Source organism: Bactrocera tryoni, chromosome 4 (genome assembly GCF_016617805.1).
Source record: "Bactrocera tryoni isolate S06 chromosome 4, CSIRO_BtryS06_freeze2, whole genome shotgun sequence".
In the NCBI taxonomy this organism is placed as follows: domain Eukaryota; kingdom Metazoa; phylum Arthropoda; class Insecta; order Diptera; family Tephritidae; genus Bactrocera; species Bactrocera tryoni.
Genome location: NC_052502.1, coordinates 75,137,129 through 75,152,215, shown reverse-complemented (window position 1 = coordinate 75,152,215; position 15,087 = coordinate 75,137,129). Strand labels below are relative to the sequence as shown.

General features: G+C 33.2%; 1 protein-coding gene across 5 annotated transcripts in view; it reads right to left on the bottom strand.

The window, feature by feature from the left end:
- Nucleotides 1-9,615: 9,615 nt before the first annotated feature.
- LOC120774195 (calcitonin gene-related peptide type 1 receptor) overlaps nucleotides 9,616-15,087 on the bottom strand; it is a 77,413-nt gene continuing 71,941 nt past the window's right edge. For all 5 annotated transcript variants that reach the window (XM_040103633.1, XM_040103634.1, XM_040103630.1 and 2 more), the window contains 7 exons: nucleotides 14,897-14,988; nucleotides 14,558-14,684; nucleotides 14,302-14,403; nucleotides 11,253-11,371; nucleotides 10,873-10,946; nucleotides 10,693-10,799; nucleotides 9,616-10,364 (listed from right to left, as the gene is read on the bottom strand). In XM_040103633.1, the coding sequence (XP_039959567.1) occupies nucleotides 10,092-10,364; nucleotides 10,693-10,799; nucleotides 10,873-10,946; nucleotides 11,253-11,371; nucleotides 14,302-14,403; nucleotides 14,558-14,684; nucleotides 14,897-14,988 (894 nt within the window). In that variant the 3' untranslated portion in view covers nucleotides 9,616-10,091. The remainder of the gene's footprint in view (nucleotides 10,365-10,692; nucleotides 10,800-10,872; nucleotides 10,947-11,252; nucleotides 11,372-14,301; nucleotides 14,404-14,557; nucleotides 14,685-14,896; nucleotides 14,989-15,087) is intronic.

Sequence of the window (15,087 nt, the reverse complement as noted above, 5' to 3'; positions counted from 1 at the left end):
TTCAATGGCGCTTCTCTCGATTTCACTTTCTCTGTCTCTTTCCTTGAGTGAGGCTGCGTATTTTAGCTTAGAGATCATCCTTTGGGTTTAGTGCTGTTTGAGAGCATTCATAATTTACACACTTCACTTCTCTCACTCTACACTATGAATCACAACTATTTATAGTTAATCGAATGCGATTAATGTTTTAAAAAAATAACCAGCAAATTTTTATTAAAATAAAATATTAAATTAATATAAATAAATAGTCAAAGAAAAAGTAAAATATGTATGAATGTTTTCGTAAACTATAGATTCTTTTAGTTGTCACTTCACGCTTACTAATGAAAATTAAGTAGTAGAAATGTGTATGAAAAAGGTTAAAAAATGAGCATACAAAATTTTATATTAGAAATTATTATTAAACAAATCAATGTTATATCAAAATATGAGTGCGAAATGTGAAAGAACTTCTAAGAGCACCAAAGAAAAATTAAGAGCTAAAATTAATTTAAATTATTCGTTCCAATAAGTGAGTATAAATTATGAATTAGCATTATTAAGTGAAATAAGAAAATAAAAAAAAAATCATAACGGAGTATTAGGATGAAACCGTAAGGAAGTCAAAACTAAAACACCAACTTTGAATATTATAAAAAGTTTTTTTAAAAAGTACTTATATAGTGAAATTTAATAAAAAAAATATCAAGAAAATTCACAAAAAAATATGAGAAGAGCGCTGAAAGCTGTTATTGGAGTGAGAGTACGCTTATAAATGACGAGCAGAGAAAGAAAGAAAAATTTAAGAAGTAAAAGCGAGAAAGAAAAGTAGAAGTAAGAAGAGTACGCGGAGATCTTATAAAGAGCAAGCAAAGGAAAGTCGAAACTAGCGGTTAGTAAGAGTGACGAAGTAACAGCAAGGTTAAGAGAGTATACCGAATTGTAGGTAGCTAACCGCTGAGTATGGTGTGAAGCTGTGAAGCAAAGAACTGGATAGTTAAAACGTGCATTTCCAATCAAAAGAGGCGTGAAATGTGAAAGGCATTTAAAATAAAAACAGAAAATTGACAAAGGAGGTATTTAGAATATGACATTTTTTATAAACAAATAGCTAGAAGAGAGAATAGTAGGGAAAGAATGTTAGAGTATCGAGCGGGAAAGTGTGCGGAAGATAAGTAAGGAGAAGAAGCAGTACACTGAAAGTGAAGTGAGTTGTAAACATGCAGTTAAAAGCAGGCGGGCGATTGCAATAACAAAATATTAAGATAGCAAAAAATTAAAAACGAAAATCAACAACTAATGGCAATATTTTCGGAGGTTGAGGCATTAAGTAGCAAAAATCCATGCATAAGCAAAACGAAAAGTACTAGTACATGAAAACACAGTACATAATACGAGTGTTTAAATGCAAATGCATACAATAAGCCAAATTTTATAAGTGCAGGTGCGCTAATAGTGAAGCATGAGTGTGTAGCAGAAATGCCTGAAATGTTGCAACAGCACATTAAATAGTTTTAACAGAAAAATGACAACAGCGCATTACATAGTTTTAACTGAAAAGTGGCAGCAGCGCATTACATAGTTTTATCTGAAAAATGGCAATGGCGCGGCAACATACAAACCATCAAAAATGTGTTTAAAAGTAAAAAAAAAAACAAACGTTCAACAAAGGTGAGCTGGTATAGAGTGTGCTGCAGCTGTTGTGGGTGAGCAGGCAAAGCGCGCAAGTGAGAGGAGAAAATGTCAGGCAGGGTATTTTTATATTGAAGTTCAGAAAGTGGTTAGAAACTGTAGAGGGGAGTTCTTATATTGAAGAAAGAGAGCAAGTTGATATGAATAGGTGAGCGTATACCTAGAGAGAGTGCGAGTGACAGAGAGACATTTTATAAGAAAAAATATAGTGTGTTACCAGAGTAGCGATGAAAAGAAGCACGTCTTGGCCAGTCTGTTGCACAACTGCCTGTCGGCGCATTCCACTCAACCGTTCACCTCAATTCTGCCGAACAATCGATAGCCACAAATATATAATCAAGTACACGCATACTTTGCTCTATATCAAACTTGTGTAATGTGTAGGCAATGCGCTCATGTAGGTGCTAATCGAAAATGTGTTATTAAAAAGCTCACTAATCATACATTCATCTACATAGTATATTATATCGAAAATTATCACACATTTCAATGCATGTATTTTATGTAATCAATGTTGAGACAGTAACGAATCGAGCTCGATAATATCTTTGCGTGTAAATCAACAATAAAAACAACAGTACATACTATATATAACAATCGATATGATTGGAATTTAATTGTTTACAAATAAAAATAAGCGAAAGCGAGTAAAAATAATAACAAAAATCACCCTCATGCACATACGCAACTAAAAAATGTTAATCATAGCATCGGATTTGGATCGCATACCGATTAAAAATTATTCAAAACTTATTACACACATTCGTATAAATGTCATAAACATTTGATGTGCTCATTATTGCATATGTAGACTAGCCGAGAACCGCTATATGCCTGAGTGTATTGGGAGTCAGCTTATAGAAAATGTTTTTCCCATGTCAGATACATAAATATAACGTGTGTTTAACCAATTAGTAGCATCAAAAAATATAAATAACTGTTATGCATAACTGTAAACAAAGGCACACGCAAAAATAACCAATAAAATAAGGTGTGTGTCCAGGATAGCGAATAAATGGGAGCGGGTAGGTGTATTGGCTAAGAGAGTTGAGAGAGCGAGAGAGAGTAAGGTAGATAAAGAGGAAAGGACGGGTGTAAAGTGCAAAGGTAGGGAAAAAAGAAAAAAATAGCGTAGAAGGTGAAAGATTAGAGAAAGAAAAGATTAAGCGAAAAATCGGTTGTAAAATAGAAAAAAGTAAGGATATGTAAAGAGAAAAGTTAAAGGTTAGAGGGTTGACGAAAGGAGAAAAAGGAGATAGAGTTTTTGTAAGGTTGCAGAAATTTCAATTTAAAGGTGTTTGATATATGATCGTGAGGGTTGAAGAAATGGCAGAAATGAAACTGGCAGGACAGAGATTGTTGGCGAAACAAATGTATAAAAATAAAATGCAGAGAATGTTGACAAAATAATGGCATTAAGCTTTAGTTTCCTACAAATTTGTGGAGAAGGCAAAAACAGGAACGGAAACGGTAAGATGAAGTTTGTGAAATATAAACTAAAAAAGCTGAGCGTTGGAAAATTTGAAAGGGATGGTGGCGATTGAACATATAAAGATGGCATATACTATATGAAATTGATGAAAGAGTAAGAGCATGGCAAACAATAGTTAAAGTAGAGAGTAGAAAAGTGGTGAGATAGAATATAAGAACATGCATGTGAGTTTAAAGAGAAGAAAAGTGAAGAGAAGAGATAAGAAGAGAAGGGAAGAAAAGAAAACAGAAGAGAGGGGAGGGGAAGGGGAAAAAAGAAGATAAGGGTAGAGAATAGAGTTAGAAGAAAAGAGTTGCATAAAAGCGTAAGAACTTCTCAAGTGAAGTCAAGTGGTAAGTAGGGATACCGTGTAGAAATGGGAGGTAAAATAGTGTCAGTGCGAAGATTATAGAAAATAAATGCTTAAAATAGGTGGCATTCCCTTCCCTTACCAAATTGAAAAGTATTAGTCATCGCGAAAGGTTTCAGTGTGGTTTTCCAACTAGTAAAAAACGTTTGAGCTGCTTCAGAAAACAGTTGGCTAACTTAGTATATATAGTATAAAACAGCGCATTTACTTAAAAATAAATACAAGCAAACAACGAAATCAAAGGAGCTTCTGGCCAACTGCGTGAAAAGCACGAAAATTTAAACAAAAAAAAAAAAAAAAAAAACAGGGTATTAGCAGAAAAGCTGTGTAGAAGAGTAAAGTATAAACCGTAAAGGTGGAAGACATTGATAGTTGTGAATGAGTTGCGCGCGCACTCTCTCGCTCTCTCTCTTTTTTTTCTCATAAGTGGTTAGTCGAGTTGCAAACCCTTAGGAGAGCGCAAATGTGCTATTTTGCAATAGAGTTTCAATTGATATAATTTTTTGTGGACTTAACAAGCAGTAAGGTGATGTTTGCTGAAATCTGCTTGCTTTTGTATTGCATATTAAAATTTTCTAGCTTAGCCAAGGCACACACCACACATTCAGCGCAAGCGTCCTAGACACAAACCACCTTCTACTACACCCAATGTGCAACCACTAACATAGAAAACACAAGCGACAGGCGATCTGAAGCAGTTAGCGCAAATTTTTTAAAATCAGTATAGAAAAACTTTATTAAAAATAAAAGATTTTAAGTAAAAATTCATATTTTAACATGCAAAAACACGTAACAATAAGCAAAATGTAAAAGTTATTGATATTAAACTGGAAGCTAGCAGGCGGAAAGGGGCGCCAGGCCACGAAAATTGCATTTATACAAAACACAGTGGCGCCAATATTTACGTGTACACAGTGTGCGGCCAAAGCGTGTGCCAGTCAAGCGCCAGCAACCCAAGCACATACATGTTTGTATATGAAAACTAAGTACTAAAGCATTTCAAAATCCCGTAAAATATACCGTACCATATAAAATAACAGTACTGAAAACGACACCAAAAATCCCACTTAGCAAAAATTCACACTCGTACTGACACTGTCAAAGCAAAAAGCCGAAAAAATAGTTTAAAAATAAATGCGAAAAATGACATAAAATACTACTATAACTACTACTATTTTACGAACAGTACATAGCAACCCATAAAGCGTAGCAGAATTTCAGAATTTATATAGTGGAACAAAAAAGTAAAAAGTAAAGCGAAAAAGCAGCAAAGAAACTAGTGAAAATCGAAAAATTTTGAAATGTTGTAGAATGAATGAAAATACACGAAATTGTCGTCGTAAATCCAAAAATAAAATCAGCTTCCAAAATTTTTAAGATACTAGTCAAGTAAGTGTTTAATATTAGCAAAAGCAAAGTTTATAAGAAAAATCAGCAAATTGAAAAATTAAGCATATAGCATTATATAACAGTAAATGTGGTAGTGATGCGGTAAGAAAGCATTCAAAAACTATACCGTTAGCTTGGTTAGATACCAGCAATTTTTTGAAAAATTAAAAGAAATTAAAAAATATACATACATACATCTATATATATATATATAAACGTGTAAGCAACCATTTTCCGAATAAAAATCACTGATTTTTCATATATATAGTAAATTTTACGCATAAATATATATATACATATACATATATAACGTATTAAATGTAAAAAACACCACAGCAAAAATTTGAGATCATTAGAGATAAGAGCGAATCGAGTTTATGATTTGAGTTTATGTACGTGTAAGAGCTAAGCGCTGAGAGCGCAAAATTGGAAGAGCCGTAAAGTGTGCGCTGCGCTACAGTGGCGTGCATATTTATGAAACCAGCAATTTTGCGCGCAGAAATAAAATATATGAGAAAATTTACATTAAAAATAAGAGAGAAAATTACCGTAAAAGAAAACAAAAAAATATTTATAAAAACAATTTGAACAAATTTGTAGTAGAAAACTTATATTACAAAAGCAACGCATGCGATTTAACAAAACATTTACTATCAACTATGATTTACTCGCATAAACATACTTACAAACTAGTTTCATGTTTCTCTTAAATGTTCAAAACAAAACGCAAAACGCAAAACGTAATAAGCGAAAAACAAATACAAAAGCAAATTGCAAAAACAATAATTAAAATATAGCGTGTGTTAGACAAGCTGGCAACACTATGCATGATTATAACAATTACCTACGTGTCACATAAATACATAGACGCTTACAAACATATAGAGATAAACACACATATATATATATATATATATAAATACATATATACATGTTTAATGTATTTATAACGGTACTTGTACTAGTATTTGTGTTCCCCGCCCAAGCACACAAAGCAACAATGCAAAAAATGCGAAAAATGCAAGAAACGAAGAAATTGACAAACAAATGGGTGCTTAGAATGTATTTAATTACCTACATGATTACTTAGCGAAACTCTCTTAACTGACTGCTGAGAGCGTAGCGTGCGCAAAATGAGTGCGCAACACATGGATGTGCTGCTTAAGCTGCGTGGCTGTTACAAATACAAAAAGAAAAAACAACAAATCGCCAATAACGGCGCGACAGGCAAGGCAAACATTGTTTTTCACACGAGTGTACTGGCCAGCGCATAAAAATGTAAAGCGTAAAACGCTGTCAAGCCTCACCAACAGTCGTTTTTCGATACTTGTCAGCGGCTTGCCATTAAAAAAATGCAGGCGATTACTTTTCAATTACTTTATGATTACTTCACTTTCATTATACCCGACAACATATTGTCTCACTAAAGGTGGTTGTATGCGTGCGTAATACAAGCATACAACAATTACGCTAAATTATCAAGTAGTTGACTTTAATTACCACTTATTTCTTAAAAGTAATTACCTAAACAAAACTTATTTATACCAAGTAATTATATATCGAGTGCATGCATTAGTGTTTAATTATTTGTGTTTAGCTTTTATGTGCGTATATACATATATAATAACTGAAAATACATAAATAGTATTTATGAATTATAACTTGTCGCCATTGTAATGCATTACAAAACCAAATACATATACTTTAAATACTTGTATTGTAATTAATTGAAATTTTCTCTAACCGTATGCATATAATTGTTAGTACTAATAATTTAAGTAATATATTATTAACAAGCAGAAAATGTAGCATTACCAGCTGTCATTACATATGCATTACTTTGCATTACATTAGATAACCTTAGATTACATTTAATTTTGTAGCGCGTAAATCATGTGCGCATATACTGTGCATATTTTAAATGCAATTACGTGCATTATAGTAGTGGTAATGCTTTTTGCATTACACCTTACAATTACTTTGTAATGCTTTTATTTATTATAAACACACGAGCACATATTACTTTCGATGTATTCAAATATTTGTGTATTTATATGAATTGCATATTAATTAACGCATTAACGCATTACCCATTACAATTATAATTACAAACCGGCGTCAAAGCAAATGCCAGCAAAAAAATATATAAAATGCCATACGTAGCAATTAAATGCAACAGTGAGTCACAGATGTGATTAAAACCAAGCAAGCAATTAAACTAAAGTAATTCAAGTAATGGAAAGTAATTAGATGGGTATTTGTTAAAGGCATAATAAATGTAAACTCAAAGTAAACGCAAAATAGCAAATAAAAGCTCTAAAGAGGCGAATCATGGCAACTCCGAGGAAGCTAAAGTGAAGCGGAAGCAAAGTTGAAAAGAGAGCGAGAATTACAGCGAGTTGTGGTGCGGCGAGCGGAGAACATCCTTAGAGCAAAGAGCGGAAGAGCAAGGTGTGAGTAATGCAGCGAAAATCATGTAAGCAAAGCTAAGAAATAGCTAAGCAAAGGAAGTAAGCGTACTGTAAGCTCATGTGGGAGTATACTATATAGATAAACTCTTTCTCTTCTTCTGGATCACTCTCTCAAGCCAAACCTACGTGCTCTTCAAGTGACTAGTTAATAGCCGAAGATCACTTATCCGAACAAAAACAAAGTTGTGAGCAACATAAATCCATATATATATATACATACATACAGACAACACGCATACACACACATATATAAGCATACATTGAAAATATACAAATACATACACACATATAGTAGCACACTGCAACACTTACCTATATACAAATGCAGAAGAGTCAAGAAAACCGAAAAATAAATATTGAAATCAGCAAGCCACTTCACTCGAATGCCGAAGCAGAAACAGAAACAAAAACAGAAATATATATATATACATATATGCTTCAAAAATATATATGTATGTGTATATATGTTTACATATTAATTATTAACAATTTTACTATATATATATATATATGAATTATATGAATGTATAATTATTATGTATTTGTATTTTATGTATTAGTTTTGTTCTACAATCTTTTGCTCTTTCATAAATTATACAAAACAAAAAAAAAACAAAAACAAAAAATAATAAAAAAAATCAAAAAATATGTGTGCTTATTTGGAATATTTCGGCTCTTTCGCCACCAAGATTAAGGTAAAACCAGCAAGACAAAATACAAAGATACAAGGCGCTTCTTATACAGACATGTCCACCAGTCTATTTTTACTTACTGCGAACGAAAAAAGGGTGCAATTCACTGGTAAGTTGGCACTTAAAGCGCCTGCTAGAAACTTATAATTTATGGACAAAATGTGCGAAATTTAATTGTTTTGGACTCGCAATAAATAGAGAAATGCTCGGAGATCTCTCACACCTCATTTCAACACCCTCAATTAGCAGAAAAAATTATTTTTGATGATTTTCTCCTCAAAAACCAGCGATTTGGTACACATTTTTAATTCTCTAAATTGCTGGGTGAATCCAAATTGAAATTTTCTTTAATACAATTATGCGCCATGCGATTCTGCAAATTTCTGCATTTTTAGATTTTCTCTACGACCAATAGTTTAGAAGTTATAAGCATTTTTCTATTTTCATTTTTCGGCGGTTGCTTGCTGCATGCTCCTGGTCGCCTAGTAGAAATCCAGGATTTTGGCACCAAATTGAAATCAATTTTTCTGTGGCGTCGGCAGCGGCGGCGGCAGCGGCCCTAGAAAATTCGCAGGGTGCGTTGCATACGCAAAGGGGCCAAATTAAAAAGCGGATGCGGGACGGGTCGGAAACAGGAACAGGTCGCGGACCGGAAGCCGGAAAATGTCACCGACCGGAAACGGAAGTGGATATCACTTCCGCTTCCGGTTGGCGACTTCCGGTTCAGCCTCCAACCGGAAGTGAGTTCCACTTCCGCTTCCGGTGGGTGGCTTCCGGTTCAGCCTCCAACCGGAAGTATGATTTGTTATTTCCGTTTCCGGTCGGCCCCATTTTCCTGTTTCCGACCCGTCCCGCATCCGCTTTTTAATTTGGCCCCTTTGCGTATGCAACGCACCCTGCGAATTTTCTTGGGCCGCTGCCGCCGCCGCTGTCGACGCCACAGAAAAATTGCTTTCAATTTGGTGCCAAAATCCTGGATTTCTACTAGGCGACCAGGAGCATGCAGCAAGCAACCGCCGAAAAATGAAAATAGAAAAATGCTTATAACTTCTAAACTATTGGTCGTAGAGAAAATCTAAAAATGCAGAAATTTGCAGAATCGCATGGCGCATAATTGTATTAAAGAAAATTTCAATTTGGACTCACCCAGCAATTTAGAGAATTAAAAATGTGTACCAAATCGCTGGTTTTTGAAGAAATTATGCGAAAAATCCATAATTTTTCTTAAATTAGTTTCAACAAATGGTGTTAGTATTTGCTCCGACCAATGAAGCTTCAATTGGGTGCCAAAATTTTTTCATAAAACAATTTTTTTAATGAAATTTCAGTGTTTATTATTTGCGTGTTTCAGTTGAATATTCTCGTGTACCATCCATTGTTTGGAGTGGGTTTCGAGCACAGAGAGTTCCAGGAGGGCTTAGCAGGTACTGAGTATACGTTATTTTCGATAAACGGTAGTTTTGTAAAAGATTTGGAGCACTGCAAGGATAGAAGCGATCTGCTGCGTTTTAATAGAAAGAAGATTTTGGTTTTTTTGTTTCATATCTTTATTTGTATGTGCTTTCAAATAAATTACAGCGTGGCTTATTACTACTGTGTAAATATATTATATATGTATGTAGTACATACATATGTATATGCAATCTCAATTGATATTTTGTAATAATACATTTGTTCGGTTACATTGGCCTCTAAATACTTCTTTACTTTCCCTTCAGTATTAATTTTCAGTTTTTATATGTTTCTAGTGTTTACTTTTGTTGTTGTGGCTTGAATATGACTTTTTCCTGCACAATTTCGTACTCTTAGAGATTAAATTTTATGAATTTGAGGGATACAGTGCTTAAATCGAAATTTCACTTTAAAATAAATTATTTGTGTTCCTCCATCCATCCATCCATAGTTTGGTGGTCCTAACCCCTTTGTGGCTTCGCCCTGATGCACCTCCACTAGCTAAAGCTACGCTCTTTGCTACAAGTACGCTTCTCGTCATTCTCCGAGTTCCTTCCTTCCGCAGCTACCTGCGCTTACACGCCCAGCTCGCGACTTGGTGTTGTTGTTGCCATTTGTCCGGTGTGTGTGCCTGGCGGGGGTGGTGAGACCAAACCGGGCATGAGCCGATTCAAGAGCGTGCGTATGGCGAACGTGACATCGTGATTGGCAAAGCAAAAGAGGAAGGAGACCACAAAGCCCTGCAGACTCACCAATATCACCGAGAGTATTTGGTAGAAGCGTTCCAGTGGTGTGCCAGTGTCGGGGCGGTAGGGGAGCAGTGAGTGTTGCAAGCCAAATAGCGGTATCTGCGAATGAGAAGACAATCAGAAAAAGAAAAAAAGTTAGTTGAAAATAAGAAAAGCCTAAGCACAAAAGCTTCTTGTAAAGTATGGAACAAGCTGAAGAGTGCAAATCTTGTTCCATACTTTAAATTGGAAAGAGATAAGTGAGCGGGTAAATGGTGTTGAAAGCTCGCTATAATATCAAAAATATAAGATAATTAACTAATTTTTCCATTCTTCAGGTTCTGCGCTAATTCTAACATTTTCTTCTACTTCTACTTCCACTTGCACTTTTCCCTTCTCCTCTCTTTTCTGCACAACTTCTGTATGTTCTGTATGTAAGTACTCTTACCAATATGATTGTAGCGCGCACTGCTTTCCTTATGGCCAGCGGTGCCGGCTGCGCCGACTGCGGATGCAACTTGCGCACAATCACGCGCAAAACATTGATGAGAAAAACTGAAGAACAGATTTGGGAAAGATAAATACGATTTTGTTGTTGTATGAAATAGATAAGGAGGATGATATGTACCGAAACTAGCCAAGAGCGATGCACAAATGGGCACAGACAGGATCCAGAGCAGCAGACTGTCGTCCATCCAGCAGCTGGAAAAGAAGAGCGTTAGTGAAGCGGATGAAGAAAGTGAAAAATGACTGCAACCACACAAAGTACAGAAAGTACAGAATGATTGAAGCATAATAATATACATATAAGAAAAATTAAAAAAAAAATCGGAATTTCACTTCAAGTTTGAAGTTTGTTCTCAGTTTCGGATCTGTCTTATATAGACAAAAAATGGTTTGGTTTTCTCTTTACAGCCTGCTTTGAAGCGGCCTAATGTAGGAATGAAGGAAATACGTGCCTCTAAAGGCTCTAAAGGTAAGAGGAATCAATTAACGGTAATTGCTTACTGTGTATTATCGTCGGTGTGCAAAAATCTTGCCGCGCCATAAGCCATCAACACAAGTATGGGTGACATCCAGGCGAAGAGCTTGAACCAACGCATCACAATGGTGTCCTTAACAAAGACCTGAGAAAAGAAGACACAAGATAATTCATAAAATAATATAATATAAATATAAAATATGTATATATAACATAATAATAATAAAAAGAATTTCGAAATGAAAAATGAGATTTTTAAAATAAAAAATTATATTAATTGTTTGCAGTGCGCTAAAAAGAAAAATAATAATAATAATAAAGTAAAATTTTAGTAAGGTTTCCAATTAAATAATTTTAATTAAATAATTGAAATGAATTTCAAACCAAATATTCTAGGAAAGCGTTTTGTCAAGCGCTTAGTCAAATAAAAGGCGAGACTTTTCCGCTTTTTTAGCACAATTTAAAGTAGTTTCTTTTCTGTTTTCAATATTTTTTTTATATTTTTGCAAAAGTTTTATCGTCATAATTAGCGCATCTGCCGGGCAGGCTCATTAAAATGCACATTTACACAATTTCCATTTTTTTCTTTCGCTCCGCGCGCTAACTTTGCTTAGCAGTAATCGCATCTGCTTTTTTCACATTCATCTCGCAGCATTTTTGCATTTTTTATTGCTACATTTTTGTTGTTTTGATGCTGTTTGTGTTATTTTCATTCGCTTGGCAACTTTCCGGTGTTGGCAGGCACTCAGTGCTAATCAAACTTTTCCACTTTCAACGCTGCATACACACAGGCGCGTGCCAACTATGCAGCGAGTGGCACAGACCCATCATGTGTGTATGTGTGTGCGTGTGTGTTATTGTTTGTAAGCGCGCTTCCTGCTTAATAAACAAGCGTAAACTTTGCATTTTCCTGCGGAATAAAAATGTGTGCGAATAAGTGCGCGAACGGTGCATTACATTTATTGGTAATTTAGAATGCACGCCAGTGCTTTTCGGAGAGCATGAGCGAGCGAGTTCTGGCAAGTTTTATTAAACACAAACGTAGTTTAATGAATTGTGGAAGCTTTACTAAAAGTGCGGAAATTAAAAAAATTTCTTATCGATAAAATTGTATTACAGAAATCGAGAATATTTTTCGATACATTTTTAGAAAAATTTTTCGATAAAGTTATACATAAAACTCAGTTAATTTTACGATAAAGATTTTTAAAAGACTATCGATAAAAATCAGTTAATTTTGCGATAAAGATTTTTAAAAATTTATCAATAAAAATCGATAGTACGTATTACAAAAATCGATATTTTTCACCGATACAACGGAATGCGTTTCCATGAAAATTATTTTCGTAAAAATTTAAATTTATGTATATACATACATAAATATAATTTACATCGTTATGTACTTTATGCAGTTTTTTATCGATAAATTTCGATAAACTTAAAATTGTTAAATTGAATAGGTTAGCGCTTCCCTTCGTAGTATATGAACAAGCTAATAATAATTAATGTTAACTAATATAATTTAAAAAAAAGTTGCGATGAATATTTAAAAAAATTATCGATAAAAATCGATAGTTTGTATTATAAAATCGATATTTTTTTATCGATACAGCGGAATATATTTGCACGAATATTATTTTCGTAAAAATTTAAATCTTTTAAAATATAATCCATATCGATAATAAACTATATACAATTTTTTATCGATAATTTTCGATAAACTTAAAATGGAACTTCGCGTTGAATAGTTTAACGCTTCCCATATTAGTACATATACGAACAAACTAATAAAATTGTTGATTAATATTATCGATATGTTTAATTTATTTCATATCGATAAAAACGATTTTTGTACATATTCACGTATTTTTTTGAAAAAATTAGTGATTAGTTAAGTTGTGCTGCAGATAATAGAGAAAATTTAGTCTATGTATGTTATCTATATTTCGATTAATTATTTACGGATCAACTTTAACCGATTAAAGTTTAATAAGTAATAAATAAATAATAGATAAAAAAAAGACTTTTCATTTTACACGTAAAAAACGCAATTGGTTATCAAAAAATCGATATCATTTAGTATAAATTTATCGATTAATGCAATTTAAAATTCTACTAAATTTTTTTTTTGATTTTTTTTTTATGTAAAATCGCTCTTCTACTAAAACAAAGTTGGCAGCCTTATACAGCCACTATACATACATATATGTATCTACATATACATATATGTAAATTGATATATTTTGTTATCGATAGAATTTGAAAATAACTAATAGGGTTTTATACCAGATTTTTATAGCAACTGTGTTATCATAACATGAATTTGGGAAACTTGCGCCATTGTTCATTTATCGATATCATTATATTATCTTTAAACGATGGCTTCGATTTCTTATAAAAAATCAATAGTATTTTTTTCACACGAACAATACAAAACTAAAAGGTTTTTTAATTTTTCAGATCTAAATATAAAGCTTCAAGCGATCACAATTTTTAGATTTTAAATACAAAAAAAAATTACAATTTATCGATAAATTCTTGATAGCGCTAACAACTTTTAATAGGTCTGGTTATGAAATCATAATAATTTAAAACTGTTTTGTATTACATTTATCGATAAATTATGTTATCGATAACCAATGATTTGTTGAGTTTTAATGCATGACACATACTGAAATTATAATCATTTCTTATTATTCTGTATTAAGTTTATCGATAAATTATGTTATAGATAACCAATGATTTATTCAGTTTTAATGCGCGATGCATTTCAAATCATAAAAATTTCAAAATGTTCTGTTCTACATTTAACGAGAAATTGTGTTATCGATAACCAGTGATATTGTATATTCAGTTTCCATCCAACGCATACTGTATTAACATTTAACATTATTACCATTTAGTGTATTAATTTTAACATTTTCAATTTATTTCAGTACTAGTTTTATCGATAAATTTTTTTATCGATATATTGAGTTATCGATTTTTAATAGTTTAAGTTACGTTTATACATATTGTAAGCAAATACTTGGGGTAAATGCATATAAATATTAATTTCTCTTTATTTTTACTTACCACCACTAATACCAAATGCAAATGCAACCCTTCACAAAACATCCAAAAGTAATTGACCAGCATAAAATAGTGCACGACCAGGTGTAGAATTATGCACCAGGGCTACAAGCAAGATTAAATTGAAATAAATTTAAATGATTATTATAATAGTATTAAATTGATATATGCAAACGTACACACACACAATTACAAACCAGTTGAGATTATTATACATATAAGCAAATAAAGCGAAAACAAATGTTATTTATTTACTCACCGGATTATTGCCTATTAGATCCGGTTGCTCGACCACAAATTTATACCAGAGTATCCAGGCGATGCAAGTGAACGCCAGCGAGGCGAACAAGTGCACGTGTATGCGTATGCGTGTGCAGCGCAAGGATCTAACGGTTTGTGCATAATAAAAGAGTAGCAAATAAGAGGAAAAAAGTAGATGAGATAACTTAAAGTTATTAGAATTGTAAACGGCAGTGAGGTATGAATTGTCGTATGCTCTTAAAACATTCACACACACATACATAAAATTACGTATGTATATATGTGTGCTTGTAAGTGCTTGAGGCATATAAATATTTAATACCTGTTGCATACTTACTTGAAGCCGAGGAATATGACAAGAGAGAGCAGTAATGCGATTAAGGAAACGATGTAGCCTTTCACGTACAGCTCATTGACAAAACTGCGGAACTATTGACAGCCAGGATAGAAGAGCGCAAGCAAGGGGACAAAAATACAATAAAATTTATGTTTGGCATAAACTTGTGCAAACTTATTTTAGAAAGTGGT